Source organism: Solea senegalensis, linkage group LG17 (assembly GCF_019176455.1).
Source record: "Solea senegalensis isolate Sse05_10M linkage group LG17, IFAPA_SoseM_1, whole genome shotgun sequence".
Taxonomy (NCBI): Eukaryota; Metazoa; Chordata; class Actinopteri; order Pleuronectiformes; family Soleidae; genus Solea; species Solea senegalensis.
The window spans coordinates 17,179,172-17,206,967 of record NC_058037.1 but is presented as its reverse complement, the minus strand read 5'-3'; the positions used below and the strand labels follow the sequence as shown (position 1 = coordinate 17,206,967).

The 27,796-nt window shown below is 39.1% G+C and overlaps 4 protein-coding genes across 4 annotated transcripts in view; all 4 read left to right on the top strand.

Moving 5' to 3' along the window:
• The first annotated feature begins 720 nt into the window (after positions 1 to 720).
• On the top strand, positions 721 to 4,024 carry sowahab (sosondowah ankyrin repeat domain family member Ab). The gene has a single exon (XM_044049453.1). The coding sequence runs from the start codon at positions 820 to 822 to the stop codon at positions 2,158 to 2,160; it is 1,341 nt and encodes a 446-aa protein (XP_043905388.1). The 5' UTR covers positions 721 to 819; the 3' UTR covers positions 2,161 to 4,024.
• Positions 4,019 to 9,747, top strand: gdf9 (growth differentiation factor 9). The gene is made up of 2 exons (XM_044049454.1): positions 4,019 to 5,810; positions 7,934 to 9,747. The coding sequence occupies exons 1-2, from the start codon at positions 5,435 to 5,437 to the stop codon at positions 8,866 to 8,868; spliced, it is 1,311 nt and encodes a 436-aa protein (XP_043905389.1). The 5' UTR covers positions 4,019 to 5,434; the 3' UTR covers positions 8,869 to 9,747.
• A 1,457-nt stretch (positions 9,748 to 11,204) lies between these two features.
• On the top strand, positions 11,205 to 14,167 carry LOC122783713 (cytochrome b-c1 complex subunit 8-like). Its single transcript, XM_044048512.1, has 3 exons — positions 11,205 to 11,265; positions 11,743 to 11,914; positions 13,986 to 14,167. Exons 2-3 carry the CDS (start codon positions 11,761 to 11,763, stop codon positions 14,078 to 14,080), a joined length of 249 nt encoding a protein of 82 aa, XP_043904447.1. The 5' UTR covers positions 11,205 to 11,265; positions 11,743 to 11,760; the 3' UTR covers positions 14,081 to 14,167.
• A 1,003-nt stretch (positions 14,168 to 15,170) lies between these two features.
• Positions 15,171 to 27,796, top strand: part of LOC122784515 (heat shock 70 kDa protein 4-like) — a 29,779-nt gene continuing 17,153 nt past the window's right edge. Inside the window, exons 1-10 of the mRNA XM_044049817.1 lie at positions 15,171 to 15,504; positions 16,996 to 17,053; positions 17,248 to 17,388; positions 19,196 to 19,318; positions 19,786 to 19,885; positions 20,024 to 20,157; positions 21,224 to 21,468; positions 21,551 to 21,627; positions 21,771 to 21,994; positions 22,178 to 22,273. Of these exons, the coding sequence (XP_043905752.1) occupies positions 15,398 to 15,504; positions 16,996 to 17,053; positions 17,248 to 17,388; positions 19,196 to 19,318; positions 19,786 to 19,885; positions 20,024 to 20,157; positions 21,224 to 21,468; positions 21,551 to 21,627; positions 21,771 to 21,994; positions 22,178 to 22,273 (1,305 nt within the window). The 5' untranslated portion in view covers positions 15,171 to 15,397. The remainder of the gene's footprint in view (positions 15,505 to 16,995; positions 17,054 to 17,247; positions 17,389 to 19,195; positions 19,319 to 19,785; positions 19,886 to 20,023; positions 20,158 to 21,223; positions 21,469 to 21,550; positions 21,628 to 21,770; positions 21,995 to 22,177; positions 22,274 to 27,796) is intronic.

Here is a 27,796-nt window from a genome sequence, read left to right as displayed (position 1 = left end):
GGGATGTTAGGATGTTTATTTTTATTAGACATATTTTAATATTTTGAATAATTTATATATTATTGAATAATTTTTTGCTATTGTCTCATGCCCTCCTGCAATAGCTCCAATGGCCACCAGTGGGCCACAGCCCACACTTTGAGAAACACTGATATTAATGTTACATTAATATTTATATAATTAGATCAATTAAATTACACTTTGCCATTGAAATAATGAAGCCGTGATGCCATAAAACATCTCTGCAGCAAAAAATAAAATATGTAAATAAATCAAAGTCCGCTATCAAAATGAAAATTTATTCATTAAATTATTTCTGTAGTCATTTAGTCTTTTATTTATTCATTAATTTATTTCTGTATTCATTTATTTATTTATTTGTCTGCATTATTTTAGTTCTGTATTTATGTATTCATTCACTTATCAATGTTTGTATTAATTTCTGTATTCTTTTATGTCTTCATTCATTTATTTCTGCATTTATTTATTCCTTTATTAATTCATTTATTTATTAAACTGAAATGTTTTATCGTCCCCACACATTTTAATGGAAACCCGCACACATGAAACCCGGGTTTTATTGGATGAAGTGAACTACCACAAGACAAAAGTGTGCACTGCCCCCACGCAGCCTGTGTCTAACGGGGAGGGTCATAATGAAAAACGTCGAATATTTGGAGGCGCCGGAAGCAGCAGGTTGGTGGAGGACAGACAGACAGACAGACAGACAGCAGAGAGGGCGCAGATTATCTCCCGGGGTTTATCCACACTTCTCGGTCGCAGCTCGTCAGATTTCTTTTGCCCAGGACGAAGAACAACATGGCTTTAACCCAAGAATCCATATTGTCTTTTTTATTGGAGCACGGAGGGAAAGTTAAGAACTCGGAGCTGGTGAACAATTTCAGGAGTGAGATCAACTGCAGTGATCCCGCGGAAAAGCAGCACAATAGAGACCTTTTCAAGAGGCTGGTGAACAGCGTGGCTGTGGTCAAACAGATCGACGAGGTGAAGTTTGTGGTGGTGAAGAAAAGGTACCAGGACTTCGTCAAAGACGGAGCGCATGATGCGCACAAAACTCAGATGGTGGACACTTTCCACAGCACGAGCTTTTCGTCCACACACAGAGACGAGGCGGACAGCGTGATTTATTCAGATATTCAAAACAACAATGTAGACTTTTCACAAAACATAAACTATAATAACAGTTATGGTGATGCCAAACGTGTGTCTGTGGGGAAGGGAGGGGGCTCTTTTAGCACTGCTGTGGACACGAGCACTGTCAAAGTCCTGAACATCTCTGCAGATCATGTGAGCAGAGCAGGGAAATCTGGAGCTGTGTTTGCTGTCATAGCAGTAAAATCCCCAACAAGAGACTGTGATCCAGTAGCACGAGATGGATCACATTTGCGTCAGCAGAAAGCTTTGGAAAGTGAAGCTTGTGTGATGCCAACTCTCACCTCTCCTGCTTGTAAGAGGGATGCACTGAATGACAACCAGTGCCGTAAAACGCCCAGACATACAGAGGACACCCACCCACCAGGGTTTTCACCGGTGAGGCCCCAAAGTAGGACCTTGAGACCAGCAGCAGATGATGCCAAGTACTCTGAGTCTGTGCCTTTGGAGCCATTAGCTCATGAGTGGTTGGTGAAGTGTGCTGCTGGACTGTGGGGACAAATCCACGCTTTGCTGCTGCGGGACACACGGTTGGCACAAAAGAAGGACTTCATGTCTGGCTTCACAGCACTACACTGGGCCGCCAAGGACGGCAACAGTGAGGTGATACGTAAGCTGATGGACGTCTCCAGGAGAAGAGGCACTGACCTCAACGTCAACAGCAAAACCCATGGAGGGTACACGCCTTTACACATCGCGGCCATGCACGGACACACTGAGGTGATGGTTTTGCTTGTGCAAAGGTATGGGGCGAGTGTTAATGAAAGGGACAACGCAGGCAAGAAGGCCTTCCACTACCTGGGTCAAGGTGTGTCAGCTGACACCAGAGCACTTTTGGGGGGACTGCAGCAGAGCAGGTTCGGGGAGAAGACGGGGGAGGACGATTACAGGGATCACAGCAAAGGCTTCAGCACTATTAGTAAACTGTTCCAGCCTCACATGGGGAGGAAACACAAGACAGCAACAAAGTGTGCTCATGACTGGTGAGAATCATCAAGCTGTGAGACAAACTGTTGAAGTTGTAAAAGATAATACTGCCTTCATTTGTATAGTTATGATAATAATCAACAACTATTGTTTAATATGCTGTTGCTCACTTTTCAAAACGTGTCTCTCACTTCTGGATTAAATATTTATGACTGGTATTTACAATCTGATTATGTTCTTTCAGTGATTTATCACCCTGTAGTAGTTATACTGTATATATGTTCATTACTGGATTTGTTTGATAAATCTTTAAATAGTTGAGGAAGTGTACGACAGGACAGACCATTCCTCAGAAACATTTCTGTACAACTGAACTATTCCAATCATTTTTAAAAAAAAATCAAATCAGTTATTTAAAGAAAACATGAAAATGTTTAATGTAGAATTAACTGATGTCGACTTTAACAGTTTGAGAGGATATCTCTGTACTTCAGTAAAATCAGTGGGGCACTAAGTGGGGCCAGTTGCAGGCGAGTGGTCAGGTTAGTGGAATGTCTCCTTTATCAGGCTCTTTGTGAACTTGAGGTTTTAATGGATGAGCTTCCCTTCGTGAAACCACATGGGGCCCCTTTTTGGATTGCTGTGGTGGAAAACACAAAACCACATAGTAATCGTTCAGTACAACTAAGTTCAACACTAAGAAGCTGATCTTTGAAAAAAACAAACAAACTGTGGTTTTCAAACTTCTTCAAAATCAACTGTACAAACATAACTTATGTGGAACCCAAACACAGATTTACTCAATCACAGTTTAATGTTTGAGTGACTGAATAACCTTCATATATCACATATGCACAGAAAGTTTTAATCTTCTTCTGACCCAGAGAGTTAAAATCCCTGATGACACAAACAGAGTTGAATCTCAGACAATGAAGCCACAAGTGAAACTGCACCAGAACAATGTGCTTTGTCTTGTTATATGGAAAACAAGCGGTGTGCAGCAGCAACAACAGACAGCTGCACTCATCAGCAACTATATTCATTATAATCCTTATCTGTTTTTTATCACACAACAAAAACTTTTCTTGCAAAGTATGCTCTGCGAATGGAAAAGGAAAAGCAGCACAGGGGAGGTTTCCTATCTATTATTTGATCCTCTGGACAAAGTTTCCAAACTTCAGAGTCTTTTCAACAATAGTGTGATGTGGTCCAGGTCCTGTGTCATTTCCTGTGAGAGCAAAATGCTCAAATGTGTGGTCAACTAACAGTAGCAGCAAAACAGAAAAAGAGATTGTGTTTATGTAGCTTTATGTTTTATCTGAAGTCCATCTGGACGTTTAAAAAAAAAGACTTCGCCACACAAAACAAAGGCTTGTGCTGAACAAATTAAACTGTACATTGCTGGTAAATTAGTTTGCTTGTTGTTAGAGGATTAAGTGCTGATAAAACCAACTCTGGTAGGTCATTTATCCATTCTATGATAGTACCAACTGAATATTTAAATACTTGAGATACTTGAAGGTTAGCTGGTAGAGAATTCATTGTGGTCCTTTCAGTTGTAGTTTATAATTAAAGTCAGTAGAGGGCAATCCACTACCATCATCACAGAATTCAGCCACGCAAAGGTTGTTTTTTACCCTGATACTAGTCAGTATTAGTAGACAAAACATGAAACTATGGGCTCAAGATTGTAAAAAAACAACATGCCAAATAAGAAAGTGCAAAGTTAACACAGGTAACATGGCAGAAATTAATATAATATGATTATTATTTATGGTTGTATGACAACTTTCTGTTTTTCATCTATCGTAGGGGGTTCTATGGGTTCTACTAGCATAGAACCTACAGCACTTAAGCACAGTGAATGTCATATAATTTAAGACTTTTACTTAAGTAATATTATAAGATACTGGTAAGATACTTGTACTTTTACTCAAATATCCCTTTTAGGTACTTTATACAAGACTGGATGTGCAAAACATCAAATTTACATGGAGTGGAAATATATGTACGTGTTGTAACACAAACTAATAGAAGAGAGACATAAGGTTACAATAACCATAACATCAACTGCTATTAAGATTAATATCCATAATAGTATTAATGAAGATGATGTGAAAACATTTGAAAGGCAAAGAGGAAGATGACAACAAACACACCTGTTTTTCTCCATCACAGGGAAGCAAAACAGTCACTCTCTCATAAACTTCGTTTAATTATTATCATTTTGTTTCCCCTTCAACTTGTCATCTCCTCTCATCATGTAATAATTTGCCATCACTGCTCTAAAGCAGACACACTTTAATTCTTATTTTCCGTCTGTTGCTGACATGCTAAAATGAGCCTAATAGGTTAAATGTTTTAAAAAGACAATAAAACAGACGGGTGGTTGTAGTTACGAACATAAACATAGTGTAACACTGGGTATAAGTGCATGTTTTCATTTCTGTATTTGGTCGAATTTGGTAACCTCTGGCAATGCTTTGAATTGGAGTTGCAGTAACCATTTTCAATACTAAAGTACAGAGACCCATAGACTCTTTATGTGGCCACAAAATAGGTATAACTTGCACACAAATACTACTTCATAACATTAACATCATGAATTACCTTGAGAGCTGCGTAAGCAAAACATTGCGTAAGAAGGCTGGAGCTACACAAGACATGTGAGAGATTTTTATTTTAGGCTGGGAATGAGTTACAAAGACATTCTCAATGCCTGGCACTGCAAGCATTCATGATTACCAAAAATTATTTCCGAATTATTACACAAATTAATCTTTTGTGCACATGTTCTACGTATTATGGGGCCACAACTAATATTTCATGTGCATGTTAAAGCTATTTCATGGCCATGAATACAAGTTTTTTTCCCCATGTCATATCTGGGGCAATATAAGTAAAGAATCTGCCATTGTAACATTTTTGTTTTGTTTGTTTTTCAATGACTATTATGAGTGTGCCCCTTTATTCACTTAAGCCCCTGAAATGACTGTACACGCCACTGCCCGCTTGAACATACCTGTACGTGGAGCTTAAGGTTGAACCTCACGTATCCAGTGAGGTTTTAGTAAGTCCAGTAAATCCTTTATACTGTGATAAATATAAAATAAAAGAAACAGTTTTTTAAGCGTCTCTGTAGTTCACTTTTGGTTCAGTTTCACTCTTTGTATCCCAGTTTCACTCCTACTGTGATAATATTTCCACTCGAGTGATGGAGTTGATTGCAAACACCTGCGTGTGTTGATCAGCGGCGACACGTGCGCGCTCTTGTTGATCTCGAGCTCTCGGCAGAGAGTGTCTTCATGTGTTGACTAGTGCCGTTGTTTATATAATGGAAAAACCAACGCTGATATCAGCTGCCCTTCGTTATTTTCGCACCGTTGTCCTCCTTCTGCTGGTCACCCACAGCTGCCCGCCGGTCTCGTCCGCTCCGGCTGCCCCCACTGCTCTGCGCAGCCTGGGCGAGCTCAGCTACCCGTACAGCAGCATCTTCTCCCCGCTGCTCAAGGCGCTGGCGGAGCACGGAGGCCCGAGCTGGAGCCCAGGTCTGAAGAAAAAGATGAAACCCGAGCACAGGTACATGAAATATCTGACCGAGGTTTACAAGAAGTCCTCCAGAGTGCCGAGGAGTCTGGACGGGAGCAAAATCTACAACACAGTCCGACTGATCAAGCCACAAGATGAGTGTCTAGCAAAGAGTAACAAAGGTAAAAGAAACACACACACACACAACCACACACACACAGTTCAGCTACAGGTTGACAGTAGTCACTCACACTGTGACAATATTCAGAGCTGGATGAGAAAGCAAATGATTAAATTAACCATCCCCTGAAATAACAGAACAATTTAATAAAATGAATTTAATATACATATTTATTTAGGTATATATGGCACTAGATTAACAAAGAATATTAATGTAAACTAATGACATTAAGTGCCATCAAAGCCTAAATTCACAGTGTACGATTTCTATAAGATATCGGTCCAATATTGGTCAAAATCACTGCATCATATATCAGACAGATAGGTATGTAAAACTTGATGCAATCCAAAAATCCATTATATCACTTGCTTCACTGTGCACGGCCTATAAAAATGTCAATATGACTCACCAACAGCATTTTAGCGGAGTCATGTTGTGGGCTGTTTAATTATTCTTTATGGCACACAGTTGGATCATTGTGTCTTCCTTGAAATAGCTTAAAATGACTCAGCACAATCCTAAAATAACTGTATCGGACTGATATCGGTATATACTTGAGTTTGTGATATTGTTATCGGACATGGAAAAGTGGTATCGTGCCACCCCTGATATCATCATTTTCTTGAATATAACAAAGCGTAAATATACACAGTATATGCACTGTGCAAACACTCAGAAACACAATGATTCTTGATATCGCCTTATTTTTGCTAGATTGCCCAGCTGTAGTTGTTATAGTAATAGTCATATAGTAAGTGATAGATTAGAGCCTACCAGTTAATTGCAAAGTAATCAAAATCAGTATGACTAAGTAGAATCTGACAAAGCACTGAGATAAAACATGTGACCTAACAGCATTAGAATGAGATTCTGCTGTGCTACGGGAATTGAATTACTCAAAAGTTGCTCTTTTGATGGGAAGAATGGAACAATCACATTGTGCATCGCTATTATCTAAATGATTCTGAGGAAAATAGCATCAGTTAAAGAGCACATCAGCTAAGGAGGTACCTGCGTTGTGTTGACCGAATGATGTGATTGATGTGGTCAATTACAGTCAATTACAACTTCTAATTGCTGGAGTTGAAATGGCAAGTGTTTGACAAGTTTAAACAGCAAAGTTTAACAACATTTCCTTCTTTGTTGAAACAATATGTATCAATCTGTATCAAGCAGGTGACGTTCAGCCACGTTTTAAATTTGTTTGTGTAGTCAAATAGTCCACAAACGTGATTGTCTAGATTTAGGCTTTAGACATTACTGCTTTGCACAGCATTACAGGACTCGCAACAAAACGCTGCTTATCTTTTGTGCCTTTTTAATAGATTTGTCTAAATGTTGCAAAACATCCCAAACAAAACATAAGCTCAATTTAGAGAGAAGAGCCCCCGAATTCAGCTAATAATGCAATGATTTTTGAGGTTTGGATAGATGGTTATAATACAGGAGCTGTGTTTCCTACATTTACACAGGTCTTCCTGCTAAGGAATGTGTTACGTCTACATTTCTTTCCTTAGTCTTTGGAGAATAAACCAGTCAGCTTTGTTTGTGCCTACACTTGGATATTACCTCATCATCTTAGTGGTGGAAATTGGAACCGTCCTTGGCAGGCAAACTTTGAAACTTTGTCTCATATTATTCTGAGAATAAGTCCTCTTTTTGTGAGTAGGAGTGGGTCAGACTATCGATTTGATGATATATCGTCGTCCTTCCTCATGCAATATGATACAGGCAAATATTGATATTTTAATTAGCAAATTAAGATGCTCTAAAGTAAACAGTCCAGGGGCAGAAGTTACCTGGCTGAAGAAGAGGGCGTTTACAGCGGGATAATGGTGGAGAAAGCTACTTTAAGAGATGCCCCATTCACGGTCAATACATAGACTTTATGCACTTTGTTCTCTATTTAACTTTTTAACTTTACACAGATGTTTTGTTTTCTTCAGTGAGACAAAAATTGCGATGTATCGCTATATAATTTTCATCGATATATATATATATTGATTATCACAGAATATCATTGATATCGCGAGGTACCCTGTGATTCCCACCCCTATTTATGAGCATGACATGCTGTGCAATAGTGACACCACTTTGTTGTCTTTCTTCCATATTCTCCCGCAGAAAGTTATATGCAGGATCTTTCCTTCAGTCTTGATCAAGTAAGAAGAAAAGAACAGCTTTTAAAGTCAGCTCTGCTGTACAGTTTGGATGACAACCGCGCAGCACCCATTAACTCTGTTTGCTACCTCAGTGTCAAGGAGCAGGAGCAGTCAAACCAGCGTCGGCTGTGTCCTGTCGTCCACCACGCTGTGAACTTTACAGCTGATGGGAGGAGCAAGAAGAACTGGGTGGAGGTTGACGTCACCTCTTTTGTCAAGCCTCTCTTAAAGTTTCAGAAGAAGAACATACACCTGTTCATCAATGTCACCTGCCCAGATGAACAAAGAGTCAGAAGCGATGGGCATAAAGGCACACTGGAGTTGAGTCTGAGGCCCCCCCCTCTGCTGCTCTATCTCAATGACACCAGCAAAATCACTCACCAGAGGTCATTGGGCAACGCTAAACCGGGTGAGAGGGCGAGCACTGCAGCGACCACATTTCACAAGCAGATGGTGCTCAAACCAGTACAGAGGTTTGGGCGCAAGAGGAGATGGAAGAGACAATCTCTCAAGAACAAACGAGGTGATAAAAGCCTGGACATCCACCTGCCTGAGCTTCTCCCCAGCTCCGAGTTCCCAACAAGTGATTGTGCCTTGTATGATTTCAGGGTGCGATTCAGCCAACTCAAGCTGGATCACTGGATTGTTTTTCCTCCCAAGTACAACCCCAGATACTGCAGAGGCATCTGCCCGAGGACCATGGGCTTCATCTACGGCTCACCCGTCCACACCATGGTGCAAAACATCATCTACGAGAAGCTCGACTCCTCCGTGCCCAGGCCCTCATGTATTCCCTCACACTACAGCCCGCTGAGTGTCATGATCTTTGAAGAGGACGGATCGTATGTCTACAAGGAGTTTGAGGACATGGTCGCCACCAGGTGCACATGTCGCTAAACTGCCTACCAACCAATACTTGTTTTTCTTCCTACCTCTTTACAAGGCTGGATAGCTCAACTCCTCAACAGTCTGCACAGGTGGACTCTACCTCCAGAGTGTTTCCTCATTATCCCAGTATCAGATATTCTGACGAGCCTCAGTGATTTCATGAATTTATAAAATTGTTGTGCATGATCTGGAGCAGGTGTGTTTACTTAAAATTCAAGAAGTATTTTATCCCAATGAAAAACATGGAAAAGGTGACATTTGTTTTCATTTCATTAAGGCGAGAGAAGAGAGGGTGAAAAAATGCATCCTATTGTTCCAGTTGCTGTTTGCATGATGGCATTGAGTCTGACACACTTGAAGAAGAAAATGTGTGATGTATGATTTATATATGATTTTCTTTTAAGTTATTTTCTGTTAACTTATTTTGGTTGGGTGGTCTGTTATTCTTTCATTTAACACAATCGTCAAGTTTTAAGTAGCCCTGTTGTGGATAAAAAGATGACGAAGCAGTTACAAATCCTTATCAAACCTTTTACATATCGTTTTATTCCTGGGGATTACAGGCATCTGTCTTCATAATGTCCAGAATGAAAGTTGTCAAGGTTTCAGTGTGTATTTATTACTTCTGGTCACTGAGTGACTGCATGCATTATGAATTGACTGCATACATCTGACTTTGTACTGGTTGAATGTGACTGAAAGCATGTCATGTCTCTTTATACAAATTGAATGAATTCACTGTGTGTCTGTGCTCAGTTTAGAGATAACAACAGAATGAAAATATGTTGACAAGTTGGAAAATAAAAAAAAAAATATATAGGCATAAATATTGTCTGTCTGCATACAGCTGGCTAAAATGCTCACAACAGGGAATATATGCAGTAAAGAATCAAGAGAAAGAATTTTTGAGTGTTTGCTCTGTCCTTTGGGTGATGAGTCAAAAGAATCACACACACTGGTTTTGCATTCTTTGTGTGGACACACGTAGACGTAACACATTCCCTAACCCCCTACCCTAACCTTAACCATCAATACTAAATGCCTAACCCTAAACCTAACCAGTACTTAATTCTCAAAAAGCCTGTTAAAGTTGTGTCCTCGCAAAGATGGGTTTGTTTGACAGTTGGTCCTTATTTAAGACATGTACACACATGCTCACTTATTATATATATTTTGAGAGCGTAACATCAAGTGGTTGAATAGTAACATGATACAGATGCAGCAGACAAGAAACTACTTCAGGTACAATGAACAAACACTAGCAGCACAAACGCTTCTTGTCTTTAGTGGTTCGAGAATTTACCGACCAGCTCAAACACACCAGCGACAAACTACACTAAACTATAACATATTAGTCTTGCATTTGAAATGTGCAGAAATATTACGCCATATGCATGATTCCTCTATTCCTGTGGCTGCACAAATGCTGCCTCTGCCTCAGTAAACTCCAAGATACTATATAACTCTGATATTGACCTGCCTGCAATTATTGAAATATACTAAACCGTCCTTTAGTAGTTCCGTCTTGCATATGAAATGTGCTGAAATATGACACGTTATACGAGACAAACTGCTTCAGCGTCTGTCTCGTATACCGCGTCATATTTCAGCACAATGATTTAATGATTTAATATGAGGGTTCAAAGCCGATGTGTAATTTTAGAAATAATACTGCAGATTCTTCTGTAGGGTTGGGTGAAAATATCGATTTGGTGATATATCATTGTCCTTCTTTGTGCAATACAATAATCGATATGCCAGGGCAAATGTCAATTAAGGTACTCTAAGTAAACACTCCTCAAATTAATGAGGGAAACATGGGCGTAGTTACCTGGCTGAAGAAGAGTTTACAGCAGGATAATGGTGGAGAAATCTACCTTGAGAGATGCCCCATCCACGTTCAATACATAGACTTTATGCAGCTTGTTCTCTATGTTGTGAATAAATAGAGAAACCCTGTACTTTTAATTTTTCACGGACATTTGATATTGTTTGTGTATCGCTATATGATTGTCTTGCAATATATTGATTATCACGGAATCATTTGTGTATCTTATTGGTATCGTGAACTATGTATTGTATCCCTGAGGTCCCCTCTGATTCGCACCTCTATTCCTGTGGCTGCACAGATGCTGCCTCTGCTGTCTTTTTCTGAGGAAAAAATTTGGCTTTTACATTAACTCTGATATCGACCTGCCTGTGATTATTGTAATCAATCTGTTGCTATGGATATGTAGAGCGCTTTTAGATCAAAGTCTTCACAGGTATCCTGTTTATTAAATATCTGTAGGCGTTGCGATCGCCCTCCCGACCGGCAGGTGGCAGTAATGTCTTCAGACAACCGACGCCTGGATTTAAAGGAAGGACACAGGGACTTGATTAGGACTGTCGAGTAGCAGCAACACGGTAAGCTTCAATGTCACAGAGTAAACGCAGCGTTATATTAGTTTACACAACGAAATTGTTTCGCCGATGTTTGCTTTACTGTTTTAGTAGTTAGTAAGGTTTTGTTCTTACTGATGTAACGACGCCGTTAACGTGGCGGTGAAGGAAACGTTTCAAATGTCTCTGTGTACTTTGGTAGCTTACATCTAACCCAGAGCTAGATGCTAACGTTGCGCTATCACCAATATCACCTTCCTGTGATATTAATTTTCTATTCGTTATTTCTGTTTAGATCCTTAATGTGTGTTCCAAGAAAGGATTCGCTTGCCATTTTAAACCGACACAACACCTTTACATGTAGTTATTATTATTATTATTATTATTAATAATTATCCTTCAAAGTGAAATACAGCCATGTTTTCCTTCATTTTGTCATCGGTTTCTGACCTGTTGTTGTCTGTGTAATAATTAAATGTGTGAATCTCGTCCTGTTTTTAGAACATCTCTCTGGTAAAGATGGGCGGCCACTTCGGAGATTTGGCCAGGCTGAGGCATGTAATCACATACAGCCTGTCTCCATTTGAGCAGAGGGCTTTCCCCAACTACTTCTCCAAGGGACTCCCCAACGTGTGGAGACGGTTCAAAGGATCGGTCTTCAAAATTGCCCCCCGTGAGTCTTTTGTTTGTAGTCTATTAACATTTTATATTTAGACTTGGTCCATACTCAAGTATTTAAGTATTGCATATTTTTTGATAACTCAAATTTCAACTTGTGATATCAGCTAGAAGTCCTTGACAAAATACCATAGCTTTATACTTCTACTGGAAATGCATACATATGCATACAGTTCAGGTTTTGAGTCTTTATTTTCCTTTTCAAGCTTAAACCTAAAATCAGTGCCTGTGACATTCTTCAATTTTAGATTTTAAACCAGATCCACATCAGATCACATTTGATGTTTCATAACAGAACTAAAAATGTGTTGCATTTGAAAATGACCATCTTCTCAAATGGCACATATGTGCTTGCAGTGCCGGCCCTGAGTAATTTGGTGCCCTAGGCAAGATTTTAGCTGGCGCCCCTTTGCATCGCAGCAGTCAATTTCACAATCAACTTTCATACAATCACACAGAAACTGCATGTGTGTATTCAAGATTTTATTTCTTTGCGTAAAACATATCACATCAAATAAAAACTAAAGAAAAGAAAAAGTGATCAAATTAAAAAGGACAGGAGCACCTGATGCTGTATCACTGGGCTGTGCAGAGGTAGACGGGACAGCAGCACCTGATGCTGTGTCACTGGGGGTGGTACTGAAATATTTTAAAAGTGCATCTGAAGAGAGAAGAGAAGTATATGTGACAACTGCATGTTACATTTAATAAAAAAACAGATGATTGGTGTGCTATACATTTGACTAATATAGACTAATAATGAAAATGTGATGAGATTCATTCAACTTTATTGTCATTGCAATGCAATTCAGTCTAACCAGAGTCCAAAAACCAGTTAAGTGCAGTGACATTAATATATATGTGTATATATAGCCTATGAATGACATGGGAAAGCTAAGGTATGAAATATTAACAATAATACACTTTAACTGCACTTTAACACTCATGTAAACTTTAACAAACATAAACTGTGACACATAAAACCAAAGGCTTACAACCACCCTATTACAAAGGGGATGGACAACTAAAAGCATTTTAACTGACATACAAGCAGGAAAGACACCTGTAAAATAACACCTGAACAGGACTAACGTTAAGTTTCCAAACGTCCCTGATTAATTTAAGGTGGAGTAACATTAACACACTCAGCTATTTATTGATTATTAAACAATGTTGCTATCGTCCGCTAGTACGCTAGCAAGCTAACACTCTGCTCCAACAACGGTAACTACGATGCATTAAACTATTAATTTCATGAACTTCATCACATTGAAATTACTGTACCTCTATCTTTTTCACGTTTTTCTTCCTCTTCTTTTCCTTCCTTGGGCGCCGGGTGGCTTTTGTCTTTTGGACATAATTCTGATACAGTGTCATTAATCTTTTTCTTCATCTCTGGGTCACGGTCTGGTCGGATTCAGGCAGCTGGCACAGCGCAACGGCTCATTGCACCCAGAAAAAAGGCTTTATTTAATAGTCTTTGCTAGTCTTTTTTTTTTTTTTCCTCTGTTTTCGGCGCCCCCTGCGGATGACAGCGCCCCTAGCATTTGCCTATACTGCCTATGCCCAGGGCCGGCTCTGTGTGCTTGAACACCTTTTTTGCATGCATCAACAACAACTAAAAACTTTATATTTTGGGACCACTCGGTATTGAGTGGGAAATACTTAAGATGCACCCTTATTGATCCCCCAAAAGAGATCATAATGGAAGCTTTGACTGCAAATGTGAGGGTGAGATGATGCTCGGGAGGATGACATTTGCCACCATTTAAAAAAATAAATAAATAAATAAATAAACAACAACATACAAATGACAAAGAAGTTATTCCAAACAAGTTTGCATTCATTTTAACTATAACACAAGTATAAACACACATTTCCCCTTGGGGTTAAAGTGCAATCAAACATGAACCATAAACCATTAAATTCGTATTTAAACAAAGTTGGTAGCTGCTTTAATAATCTCTATGTGGAAAGGTTGATTTAAGAAAAATTTACCGTTACTCAGAAATGTATTTGTATTGTTGAGATCCTGGTGCCAATTATGTGATCCTCCCTTTTTGCAGCAATGATCGCCGCATACCTGACATACACCTGGGCCAACCATGACCATGAACTGAGCAAGAGGAAGAATCCTGCAGACTATGAGAACGATGCATAAACTTCTGCCACCACTGAAAGCGGCCCCCTGTTCTTCATTCAAAATCTGTATGTGTTACCAATAAAGATGAAAAATATTTACGTGAAATGTGTTTTGACTGGTTACTTTCAGTTGTCTCCTCCTGCTATTTGTTCAATATAGATGTCAAATAAGTGATTCATTTTGAGTTATAATACAACTTAACACTTAAGTTTTTTTTTTTGCATAATTTATCGTGCAAAATAAGACTGGAAGAAATATTGTTGGGTTTTTGGGATGTGTGTTGAATAAACAAAAAACAAGACGTCATTTTAAGATTTGGGAAAATGTGATGGCTACCCATTAGTCACCCGAATTCTGATATTTTTTTAACTGGTCTAAATGAATAGATGTATATAACGATGTGTTGCTTAATTTGATATTGGTGATAAAGCTCTGAAACACTGATGTAATATATTAACGTGTTTGTACTTCACTGCTGTAGTTGTAGTGATGGTGGGTGGGTGTTCAATTTTGAAACAGATCATTACACAGTACAATACCATTGTATAAGTACCTGATAGCCTTTATTTTTTATGGAAAATGTAAGTAGAAATTAAACATCCATCAACCCTCCTCCCTACACTTTCATAATATTAAGTTGTGATAAGTTTATCACTGATATCGCTTGAAAATGTCCAGTTTGTTCAAAATGTAATTGTAAAATAAATGTTATTTTATACACAAATTTACTTATGGCTGTTTATATAGTGAATTAGGTCGCACTGGTTTGTCATCTTTAAGAAGTGGGTCCCTGTATGAAATGATTGGAGAAAGACTGGTTTACATGGTTTGTAGTCTTACACGAAGTTGTAATTTATAACTTCAATTATTTATACTTTTAATTTTATTATACTCAGTTTACTGTAAATCTTGACAGCTTTTAGTTCAACTAAAATCTGTATAGAATTGTAATAATTCCACTGCACTTGGAAGTCGGAACTCCCTACCTCATGCATATTTCATATTTCTTGCATATATCTGGGAAATGCGGTAGTACATGGGCGAGATACGCCACTGTAGTGACCACTTTTGGCCTGTAGGCGGCGCATGATCTGCGGGTACAGCGTCTTTGCAGTAGTACACTATTGGTCAGAAAATTCCTGAACGCTCACGCGCATCAGCCGGTGCACCTACCTTCTTACCGCATGCTGCCGCTCAGTTACATGGAAGAAGAGCAAGGGTGGATCATCATCATCCACTGACCGAAGCCCACTGTAGCCGCTGTTTTATTTCCACACTGAGCCAAGTTCCTCTCTGTAATCGCCGTACTCCACGCTGTTCTGTTAGCCGCTAAAGATGTCAGTCGTCGGGTTTGACGTTGGATTCATGAATTGCTATGTAGCCGTAGCCAGAGCCGGTGGGATTGAAACAGTCGCTAACGAATACAGCGACCGATGCACACCGTAAGTAGTGAGTGTACTGCTGCGAGTGTCAGCGGTGAGTTGGTGTGTTTTTATCTGGGTTCTGTCATCTGCCTTGACAGACTGACAGGATTGACTTGTGTAGCATCTCATGTGAAGTGAAGCTAACGTGGCTAGTTAGCAAGCTAACGGTTTCTCAACAGGAAGCGGTATGCTAAAGCTAACTGTAGCCGAAATGAAACCATTGTGAGCCTGAAAGAACTCCTGGGTCCGGTTTTTGGGCTTGGGTGTTTCTTCTGGTGATTTCGCACAGTAACGTCGTCGAGTTTACTTCCAGACTTTAATAAGAGGTCTATCTGTCAGGTGATGGAAGTGCCGCTGCTGCTGCAGGCGTGAATAAGCGCATTGATGAGAGGAGGCCGGAACCAGACTGTCAGCACCGTCCGCCACACAGCAGTCCATTGTACTTTAATTTTACTGAGCCACTGTCCTCTGAGGGGAACAGAAAGATGAACATTAGACACTAGAGACAAGAAACAGTCTTTTAAGGAAGGAAGTATGGAGCAACAGTGTCTCCACAAGTCTGGATGATCGAGCTAAACGTCCCGATACATGATCATTTTACCATTTTACAATCGGCGTCAGCTTGTAGTTACATATTTATGTTACATTACCTAGTTTTATTCCTGGGAATTTGATAAATATTCTCAAATGCACTTTAATTAAATATTAAATTCAATTCAATTCAATTCAATTAATTAAAATTAGTCATAGTGTTGTGTAATGTGTACTATTAATTATTGAACAATTTTATTTTATCAAAAGATGACATAACGATCATTAAATTATTATTTTTTTCTGAAAGGTATTTAATTCAATTTTATTTGTATAGTGCCAAATCACAACATACATTATATCAAGGCACTGTAGACCTTTACAGTATTATAGAGAGAAGATAAACCATGACAATTCACACAATGATGGAGCACGAGGCATTGGTGGAGAGAAAAAAAAAATTCAACAGGAAAAGATCTGAGAGAACCAGAATTGAAAATGTGCGGCAACTGCCTCAACTGGTTGGGGTGAAAGGAGAAAGGGAACGAAGGAGGTGAGGTCGAGACAGAAGAGACCAGGAGGAGGACGTTATGGGTTCAGACTAGACAGTTCTGAATCAATTATGTTTATAGTCATTTATACAAGCAGTAGCAGAGCTTGTTGAAAAAAATTATACGGATATCAATTTTAATCATAGTATTAAAATAATAATAATAATAATGACAATTCTACTGCTAATGATGATGATAATAATAAGAGCCTTGAAACTGGATCTTGCAAGATGAGGAAAGAAAGGAAAGACACAAACTAGGGAGAGAAAGGTTAATAACATGTAATATAGTCATATTCAGATTTATTTACAGTGCTTTTTTGATTTAAGCTTTGCTGTGTTCATCACTTGATCATTATGTGTCATCTTGTTGCATTCACGTTTATATGAAAAGCTACCCAAGTAATGACTGTTTGTGTTTTTTTTAGAGCATTTGTTTCTTACGGGCCTCGGAATCGCTCGATTGGAGCAGCTGCAAAAAGCCAGGTAATGTTTTCATTCATCATTTTGGAACGTTGTAAAAATAATGTCTTGAATGACCATGAACAGGGACCAGTGGTTAAATAGAGCATTAGTTATGAACATGATCTGTAGTAGGCATGCTTATAGTACACATTTTGTTCAACACCACACATGTATGTACTAATATTTTTTTAATGGAGTTTTTCTGTCTGTAACAGATCGTCACAAACTGCAAGAACACAGTCCAAGGGTTCAAGAGGTTTCATGGCAGGGCATTTTCAGATCCGTATGTGCAGCGTGTCAAAAACAGCTTGGTGTATGATATTGTGCAAATGCCCACAGGGACAGCTGGCATCAAGGTAAGAGAAGAATAAACTAGATTCACAGTTAAATTGACGTGTTAGAATTTCATTACTCTCCCGGCACCAATAGGGGCACCAATAAACTGTACTTGATTGATATTACATTTCCACTGCTCTCATTCTGGGGGATTTGTAGTGATTCCCACTTAACATAACACAATAAGCTGTATTACTGTATAGTCAGATTACTGGAATATCAAAGTCATCATTGCGCAGGATTCTGAGATGCAAGTGTTTATCATTTAAAGCAACATATTTTTTTATTTTTTTTTACAGTGGCAATGTTTTGCTGTTCCAGTCTACTGTAACATTGAAATATGGAGATGGATAATTGATAACAGAAAACAAATTCAATATTCATTCAGAATAACATGATGAGACTTCAGGATAGTAATTGTAGATCTTTTTGTGATATGGACCCAAAACCAGAAGTTACATAGTGCCAATGCTGGCAATGCAGACCTGCTGAGTCTTTGATTAGAGGACCGTCATGAAAACACAAATATAATTCTCTTTCAGAAATGCATAGAAATGCACCATCTCAATTCCTGAACTTATTTTCCTTCCTTTTTTTTTCTTGGGTCAGTCTTTTATTATGTCTCAGATGCTGTTTTATTTTGTTCTCAACCACAGTTTTTATATCTGGAAATAATGAAAGCCTTTGACCGAACAGTTTTTTTTATTGCACCTTAAGCAGAACATTGTGTATCTGAACATTCTGAAGCTCTTAAATGTCTCTGTCATCACAAGGAGGTGTAAGGCATAAGATTATTTTAAGGCTGACTGAAAGAATATAGTACATGAAATTAGGAGTTATAGAACAGTTTCAAAGAAGCAGACATGGAGCATAGATGAAGTTCAGATCTGCCTTTGTCCAGAAACATTTCTACAAATACGAACATCTTTGGTCTGTGTGCATGCATGTTTACAACCTTGTGTGTGTTGGAGAAGCACTAAATGTGGTTGTTTTGACAATCTGGCTCTTGGGTCATATTGTCCCCAAGTTTTCCTACCTTTTGTCCTCAAATAGGATACTAGGGATGCACAATATTGGACGTTTTGCCGATATATCGGGGGTACTTGGGCTGATAACCGATTTATACACACACACGCACATTTTTCCCTTGTGCCCAACTGCAGAGATCATTTAGTCTCTTCTCTAGTTCCTTCCTTCCTACTCACGTTGCAGCAGATGGAAAGTTATCTAATTTTTCAGGAATAAGGTTAAATGAATGGGCAAATGTATCCATTGTGTGAAATCAGCTTTTTATCAGTTAGCCACCTGTCATGCTGAAGAGTGATTTTGAGCTAACATATGGTGGTTTAAATGGAACTCGTGTGTTCATGGTTGTGATGTAGTAAGCCATGTACATGGTGTTTTTAGTTGTAATGGATGCTTGGACGCTAATATTAGCACTATTCTTGATAAATTATAGATGGATAGATAGATACTGTGTTTTACACTGTAGCACGCTGGCAGGCATGTAACGTAAAGCAGAAAATACAAAGTCACCATGATGGAAGGAAAAAATCAGACCATTGGCAAAATGAACAATTTCCTTAGTTGTAATGTTAAACTACAAAGAAAGTTACCAAATATTTGCTTTTTATTCACTAAATAAAACTTATATATAGCCTCCACCATCTCTGAAATCTCCACAATTGGTGCTTTCATGAATTTATGAGCTTCTTGTTTGTGAATACCTCAAGATGGTGGCTTTTATATTGAACTCCACTACTGTGACCACAGTTATCATTGGCAGCTTAACATTTGCTTTAAACATCTTCTTTTCTGTCACTGAAGGTGATGTACATGGAGGAGGAGAAGGTGTTCAGCATTGAACAGGTCACTGCTATGCTGCTGACCAAGCTGAAGGAGACGGCAGAGAGTGCATTGAAGAAGCCTGTGGCCGACTGTGTTGTGTCTGTAAGTATCAACATGCTGCTGCTACAGTTCTGACTCTGGCCTTTGTAACCAAGGTGCTTGTGAGGTTGTGCTTCTGTGACATCTGTCATTACTGAGCAACCAAACATTGGAGCTGCTGAGATGATTGAAGTTGCTGCAGCCTCACCAAATAAATGAACATGTTAAAAAAGACAATAGATAACCAGTGTTGCTTTTCCATCACCCCAGCTTTACTGTTGGATATGTATGGGAACAAAAAAGACTGGGCTAATTCAGGAGTGTTGTCTGGGTGGAGCAGACACATGACCTACTTTATGAAAGTATGAAAAGATGCACTGAAAACAATTTCAGCAGTCCAAAAAGATGACATACTTGCATATCAGTGCAAAGCATGCAGATACACCCACAACAACAGAGTGTATGTGTGCCACAATCTAATCTACTTAAACTGATTACATGAAAGCTGCTGTCTCTCTCTTATAAAACAGGTTCCCTGCTACTACACTGACGCCGAGAGAAGATCAGTAGTCGATGCTGCTCAGATCGCTGGACTCAACTGCCTGAGGCTCATGAATGAAACAACTGCAGGTCTGTACTAGGGTTTCTTGGGTTGGGCTTGGGCATGGATGGTCATGTTAGAAATTGCTGCACTGACTGTGGCTGTCTTTCTGTACTGTCATTCCAGCACTTTGAATGTTGACTAATATTTTAACTGTCTCCCTACAGTTGCATTAGCATATGGAATCTATAAACAGGATCTGCCTGCTCCTGAGGAGAAGGCCAGAAATGTGGTGTTTGTGGATGTGGGCCATTCTGGATTCCAGACATCAGTGTGTGCATTTAACAAGGGCAAACTCAAGGTGTGTGCATTCAATTATTGTTTATTCCTTTACAACTGTGTTGAATATGATTTTCATATTTCACAACATATATGACAACAGAAAGGGAAGAATTAGGAAATCACCTGCGATATCATAGTTTCCCTTTCTTATTCTAGAATTTTTTTTTTTTTTTTTTTTTTTACTTTGTTCAGCATCTTGCGAGCACTACTGAAACTCTAAACCCTGTCACATGTCCAGATGTCACTGTCCCAGTCTAGATGCTGGTAACATTAGATAAGGCCAGGTTTACACTGAGTGAGTGTCCAGCATGTCTGCATCACGGAATTTTTGTTTTTTGTTTAGGCAGATGTGTTAATTTATTAGAGCGCCTACACTGCCCATGTGAGACCCGTGTCTCACAAATGTGAGTGCACCACCTTGTCCTTTTTTTGGAAATAGAACTCAGTTTTGCACGCAGGGCCGCTCGTTTCACAGCAAAATAGATGGTAAAAGGGATCTTTAGCCGTGGCATATGTCATGAAACAAATCCTGGTGCCATTTCAGTATAAAAGCACTTTTTACTTTTACAGTTTCCTTTTTCCTTTTCTATGAATTTCTTTTCTACAAAGCTTTATTGTAAAATATATGCAGGACTAACACATGTCCGACTGGAAAAGCCCTGTTTCCACCAAGCAGAACAGATGGATTCAGTGCAATATGTCATGCAGTTTTTGCGTTTTCATTGGCAAATGTTGAGAAAGGTACCAAAGTAATCGTACCTTCCATACATCCCAGTTTTTGGCACCCTTTAATTGGGGTACCAAGCACAGTGGTATGGCTCCTATAGGGTGGCAAAGACATTGGGATGCTGGATGCCCTCCATTGCTGATCTCTGTTTACTGTGTTGTGTTGTTCTTATGTGTACTTTATTGCTAAGCTACACAGATGTCACACCATTTATGTGGGTCACGTAGCTGTTTGATTAGTTATTAGGAATAATAATAACATAATGGCAGCAATCACCTGTAACTTCACTATGTATCTATGTAAGACAGGACTTTTTGTAACCTTACCTCTTTGTTGGCTTCTTCTTTGTGTCTCTCAGGTCCTCGCTACAGCCTGTGACCCAGAGTTGGGAGGAAAGGACTTTGATGAAGCACTGGTCAAGCATTTCTGTGAGGAGTTTGGTAAAAAGTACAAGCTCGATGTCAAGTCAAAGCCCAGGGCTTTGGTCAGGCTGTACCAGGAGTGTGAAAAACTGAAAAAACTGATGAGCGCCAACTCCTCAGACCTACCGCTTAACATTGAGTGCTTCATGAATGACATTGACGTCTCTGGACGTATGAACAGGTAGGCCAACGTGAAGCTTCTTTCAACATTTCCTATCGGTTGTCATTTTCTTACTTTGACAGTTACTTTTCTCTTAAACAAGGGGTCACTTTGAAGAAATGTGTGCTGATGTTTTGGCCCGAGTCGAGCCTCCTCTGCAGAGTCTGCTGGAATATGCCAGTGAGTATTATTTTCCAAGCTGTACTTCACATCACTTTTTTTTACCTGACATCTCTGCTCCCGTTTCCCTGTTTGAAGAATTCAGTGTCCTCTTGTTCACCATTTCATGTTCCCTAAAAAAAAAAATACATTTGTTCCATCAGAGCTAAAAAAGGAAGACATCTATGCAGTTGAGATAGTGGGTGGTGCTTCCAGGATCCCCGCTGTCAAAGAGAGAATCAGCAAATTCTTCGGGAAGGAATTGAGCACTACACTGAATGCTGACGAGGCCGTGGCCAGAGGATGTGCCCTGCAGGTATCTTTAGCTTTTGTTTTGCAGCTACTCCCCAACCCTCCATTTTACACACACAAGAGTTTTTGCTTAACAGCACAGGGCCAACCTTTGGCTTCAAATATGTTGTGTTTTGAATTCATTTGAATGAATGAATGAATGTCTTTATTTCAGTTACACACACAAAACACACTACAGAACCTTTAGTGTTGTTGCAGTGTCGATGATCTACTGTGTGTGATATTTCCCCGACTCCCTGTGCTCCTCTCCCTCGCACAGATTGTGGTTTTATGGAACTGTGACAAGCCTTTACCTCCCAGGGACAAGTGGCCCTCCACCAGCGTGCCTCTCACTGTCATTGAAGGGCAGACCAAGGTGACGTCGCCCGACTTATTTCTTTTTTTTTATTTTACATAGCTGCTGCCGAGCACTATCCCTTTTAATAAAACATAAGACTTTCTGATGAAAATTGGAAAAAATATCAGCCTTTTAGCTTAGATTCATGAAACGAGCGAGAGAGGATTTAAAAGTCAACACAATCAGAGTAAGTGGTTGAATATTGGGAATAATTTTCCTAAATATTTTGACAAAATACAAAAAATGCTTAAATATTTTTATAATAAACTTCTCTGTTGCATTTCTTTTGATTTTTTGATGTATAAAGACTATTAACCCTTAGTGCTCACACAGCACCCATCGTAATTTGCCGTGGGAATAATACACAACTCCTTATATGGACATCCTGGGGGTGTGTGTTTATAGGTCACATATTTAGGCTTTAAAAAATACTGTCTTCTTATGTGTTGTGTCAAAGTTATGATTAATTTTGTACTGCGTTATTAGTAATGATATAAAGTAGCAATAATTTAGCAGAAGACACAAAGTTAGACCGTTTTTTCTTTTCTTTTTGTTCATAAAAATGAGCCAAGTGTATGGAATCAAATTTGAGTCAATATTTTCAAACAACACTTTTCACAAAGTAAATAAAATATCAACTTAATATACTGTAAATAAAATACAATATTGTATTTTATTGTTTGAAACAATACATAAGCAGGGCTTCGGAAGCTGCCTACTGATTGGCTACTGAATTTTGGCGTGAGTCATTTTATGTTTCATGAAAAGTGTTGTTTGAAAATATTGACACAAATCTAGTTCCATACAAGTGCACTTTGAACTTTGACATATTTATCAAATTTCACAAATTCAATCCAGTTTTAAACATTTTTAATACTTTTTGCTCAGTTGTGTACATATAGTTGGTGAAAATGACATTTTTTGTATAGGTTGTGCTGGAAAATAAGAATATAAGACACTCTATATTGCAGATTCTTATAGCCTCTGTATAAGCTGTATGTTTAATCATTGTAATGGCCGAAATGCTCTGTGATCCAATGGTTAAAATACAAACATGTTACAGTTAACAGATAAGTACAGAATAATTATAATAAATAAAAGTCACAGAGAACAACCTTTTTCCCAATTAAACTCGCTGCCATGTCAACAGTTTATTGTCTGCAAATGCACGGAGAATAACTCCAGTCTCCCTCTGCAGGTCTGAATAGTGTACTTGGCTGCATTGATTTAAAAAAGAAAAAATACTGAATAAAAGAAATACAATAATGCAAATGATTACATACGAGTGGAGAATATAGAGTTGTTGTGCACTGCATTAAACAATGTCATTGTGTTCATTAAAGTCTATTGGGGGTGGTGATATTTTTACTGCTTGAGACAAACTCTGAGTGAGTGGGTTTTATTAGAGTCAAGCATCAATTTAAAGACATAATACGTGATATTTCTGCAGAGAAGTGTCTAAAAACAATGATAACAAAACATTTTCTCTCTCAGCTCTCTTTAGATTCATATAAATACATATTTGTATTTAAAGCAGCTGACTGTGATGGTCTCTGCTATGACTTTAGGTTAAGAAATAACCCTGGTTCTATGAAACCCGTGTGAATAACTGCCTTATATGGAAAGCTGAAGTTGTCTTGGAAAAAAGCCATAAAATCTAAATAAATCCAGGCGGCCTCATTATCATGGTGGTAACAAGAGGGTTAGATTAAATATGCAAGTTTGATCCTAAAAATAAACTCCTCTTCCTCTGCGTTTTCCTTCTCTAATCTGGATCCTTTTGTCGTCTAATTGATGCAATTGCCTTGTTTTCCTGTAACACACACACACACATTATTGTCTCATACTTAGTCATGTGTTATTACAGTACATACACACTGTCACACGCAGCTCGTGTTCGCCGGCGTATTTTCCTTCCCAAGAACCCGCTGCTGTTTCCTCTCTGTAATAACTGCACACACACACACACAGAGTCTGTTGTTTGCCTCTGCGGAGCAGTAACATGCTGTTGGTTATATGAGTATATCTGCTCTGTAATGCTGAGTGGATACTTTACACACACACACACACACACACTTTACTTCCTCTCGTTCCTGAACCTCGTTTTTGTCTCCACTCTTTTACGACCCCCTTCTTCACACTCGCGCACACCTTTTCAAAGAAATCCTGAATTGATGCCTTAATATTATAATATCACACAATTTGTAACATTAAAGTCATAAGAATTATTTTTGCGACCATGTACACGATGGAATTGTAAACTCCAATCGGAGCAAAACTTTTCGGAATGAAGAACATAGTGTAACGGGTCGGGGGAGGACCCAAATGCAGCACACGTAGGCAGACAGACAGTCGGTAATGACTTTTATTCTTCACCTTTTTAATGGACAGTTCAAAGACAGCACACTGGTATGAAATTGCTTCGTGGGGCGCAGCCGGTGATCACTGTGGCTGAAGTCGCAAACAGACACTGAGGAGATAGCAGGAAATGGACCTGAGGCTGAGCTGTCCCGTCACGAAGACAGGCGGGGGGGCAGGCAGAATCGCAGACGGGTCGGGGACAGGCAGGGTCGAAACCGGGGGAACCGGTCCAAAAACACTGGTACGACTAGTACAAACAACATAGAACAATGTGGCAGTGACTGCATGGTGGAGAGGAGTATATATAGTGGGCTGATTAGTGATCAGGGGCAGCTGCTGTGAACAGGTGAGTGGAGTTGAGCTGATGAGGAGGGAGTGGCTGATGAGGAGGGAGTGGCTGATGAGGAGGGAGTGGCTGGTGAGGAGGGAGTGGCTGGTTGGTGAGGAGAAGGAGGGAGAGAAGAACTGTGAGGGGGAATCATAACACGGAGCTTCTATGGTAGCGTCGTAAACTTCAGATATTAAAAATATGGCATTATAAACCAGTGGTTCTTAATGTATTTATACCAAGTAACACCATTATTATCACCAATGTTAAAAAGGCAGTAGTGTCGTCGAGCTAAGTCAGCTACGGACTTTTCACAGGAGGTAGATTTATTCCTAATAAGATCCTTTGCCACCCTCTTCCTCACACTGGTATAGTGACATCAGACTAAGATGGAACGAGACATAAAGCGATTCTAGTTATTATTATTTAATTTATTATGATTTTTTGGGGGGTTATTTGCTTCATTTTCTACATGTATATGTATATACATATATATATATATATATATATATATATACATACATGTATATACCTATATGTATATATATATATATGTATATATATACCCGCCCAACCCTGCTTCAAAACCCCCAAACTTTCCATTCAAACAGGAAAATGTAAGACTCGTAGGAGCGATGCATAACCCAACCCCTGCATCAGAAAACAGCATTTTTGACTGTGGAAAAAAAAAACATAAATCAATATTTATATTAAGCATTAAAAGTGGGGGATTGTGAAAAGTTCCTCGGGTTCCTCAGCTCAGCCCTGTGGTTTGTGTGAAGCTACTGCGCGGTAAGCATTTTATGACCCTCACCCATCAATATTATCAAAGGAGTGATCCATGGACTCGGCGGTAGTAATGTTGACTCCGTCTCACCTTCATCAATCACCGCTCTGTGCCGGGCGCGCTGCCTTTTCCCCCTCCACACCCGCAATTTAATATTGATAAATTAATCTTTGACATTGATCCTCGGCTCCTCGGCTATGCATTTAAATTATACCAGAAGAGCAAAAAATAAAAAATAAAGTGCGGAGATTAAAAGGTCAAGCGGGACCTAATGTTTGAATCTGATTGAAGTGAAGGTCAGAGCGGCTGAGTGACCGCAGAGTGATGGTCCTCGCAATGAATATTCTCTATTTCCAAAAAGTTTAAAAAACAAAACAAAATGCAAATAGAAGTCAACACAGGGTGGAATAAAATGGAGCTAGGTGAAGGCTAGAGTAAAAAGTAAAATTAAATAAATATCTAGTGAGCTGAATTCTCTAATATCTAAGGGTAGTGTGTTCCAAAGTTTAGGGGTGTAAGTAACAAAGGCAGCAATTTCCTTATAATCCACATTTACTTTTCTGCCAGTCACTTCTTGCTCTTTGACATATTTGAAATAAACATTCATAATAAATGACCCAACAAAATTCAATAATAAGGTGTAAATTCCCAGTAGTGTCGTGATGGATTATAAACACGGCTTTATTATCTAAAATAACAGTTTTTCTTTCAGATTATGACTAAAGGAATTAAAAATATGCCTCAGAAATGAGAAAAGATACATTAAACACGTTACAAGTGAATTAAAACCTTTGTGAAATATCGTCTCTCACACCAGGAAGGACAATAAATATTGTGTATCTTCCCCCCCTTAAAAGTAGCAGGAGTCATAGCAAATAAAGAGAGGCAATGGACGGACAGAGAGCGACAAAGATAAGATCCAGACCATTGAACGTTCACTGATCTCAGTGCGATCTTATCTCCGTCCAGAGGCAGAAAAGCAGTGACACCAGCCAAAGGACGCAACACTGACTGAAGTCAGCTCATATAAGGCTTCGAAACACGAGTGCCAGTCCTGACATTAAGTAAATTGAAAGTGTCAGTGCTGGAATTTTTATTAATTACCTTTCAGTTTGATGATTTTTTTTTGTTTTAGGCTGAAATATTGTGTTTTTTCTGTATCTCATAAAAAAAAAAGCTCTTGACACAGCATTTAATCCATGACGGGGCAACATTAATCCATCAACAGCAGGAGGCAGAATATTGCACTGAAAGGATTATTTTATTTTCTAAATGGATGTGATGGGAATTCATTTTGGTGAGTAATAATAAATAAACACGGGCCAATGCTAACAGCTCTGTCAGAGCGCGGCAGCATTGCTGTGAGCTAACGCTAACGACGTCACAAAGTATGTTATATGAAGCACTTGTTTCCTCTTCGCCTTTAAGTGCTGTAATTAAGGCCCGAGCCCCGAAATGGTACAGTCCGAAATGGCTCGTGGCACAAATTATTGCGAGTAACTTATTGTTATCCTTCACGCATAACTCCCGGCACGCTTCCCGGACCCGTACGTTGCCCGAAACTTTGCAGGAAGATGTTATAGACCAAGACGAAGAAAAAAAGTCGACCGTCAACAGGAAGTCGGCCATTTTGAATGTTGGTGTCACCCTACGTAAATGAGAGACATAAAAAATGTGCCAATTTGTGAAAAACAAAGCCCTCGCTGTGAGGGAGACAGCGAAGGCCCTATCATGCCTGCGTGCAGTCCTAGTTATAAATGTATTCCATTGAGATCATTAGTGGAGGATGAATGTGTTTGGTTATGACGCTTGTGGCTTAATTTACTGCAGTCAGTCACTTTACACTGTGATGCTGTTTTTTTTTTTTTAAAAAAGAAAGATTATTGGGCATCCATCCAGTCAAAAACTCCATTTTCCGCCAACGTTTCTGACTTGAAGCAGTGATTCACTGCACTCGCAAAACAATCTGAGGAATTCGGGGGCATTTTTGCGTTCAAATTTGTTTGATGTTGCACTCAATTTGGTGATGAATTTGTGAAAACCAGCGTGCGTTGGCTCATTAAAG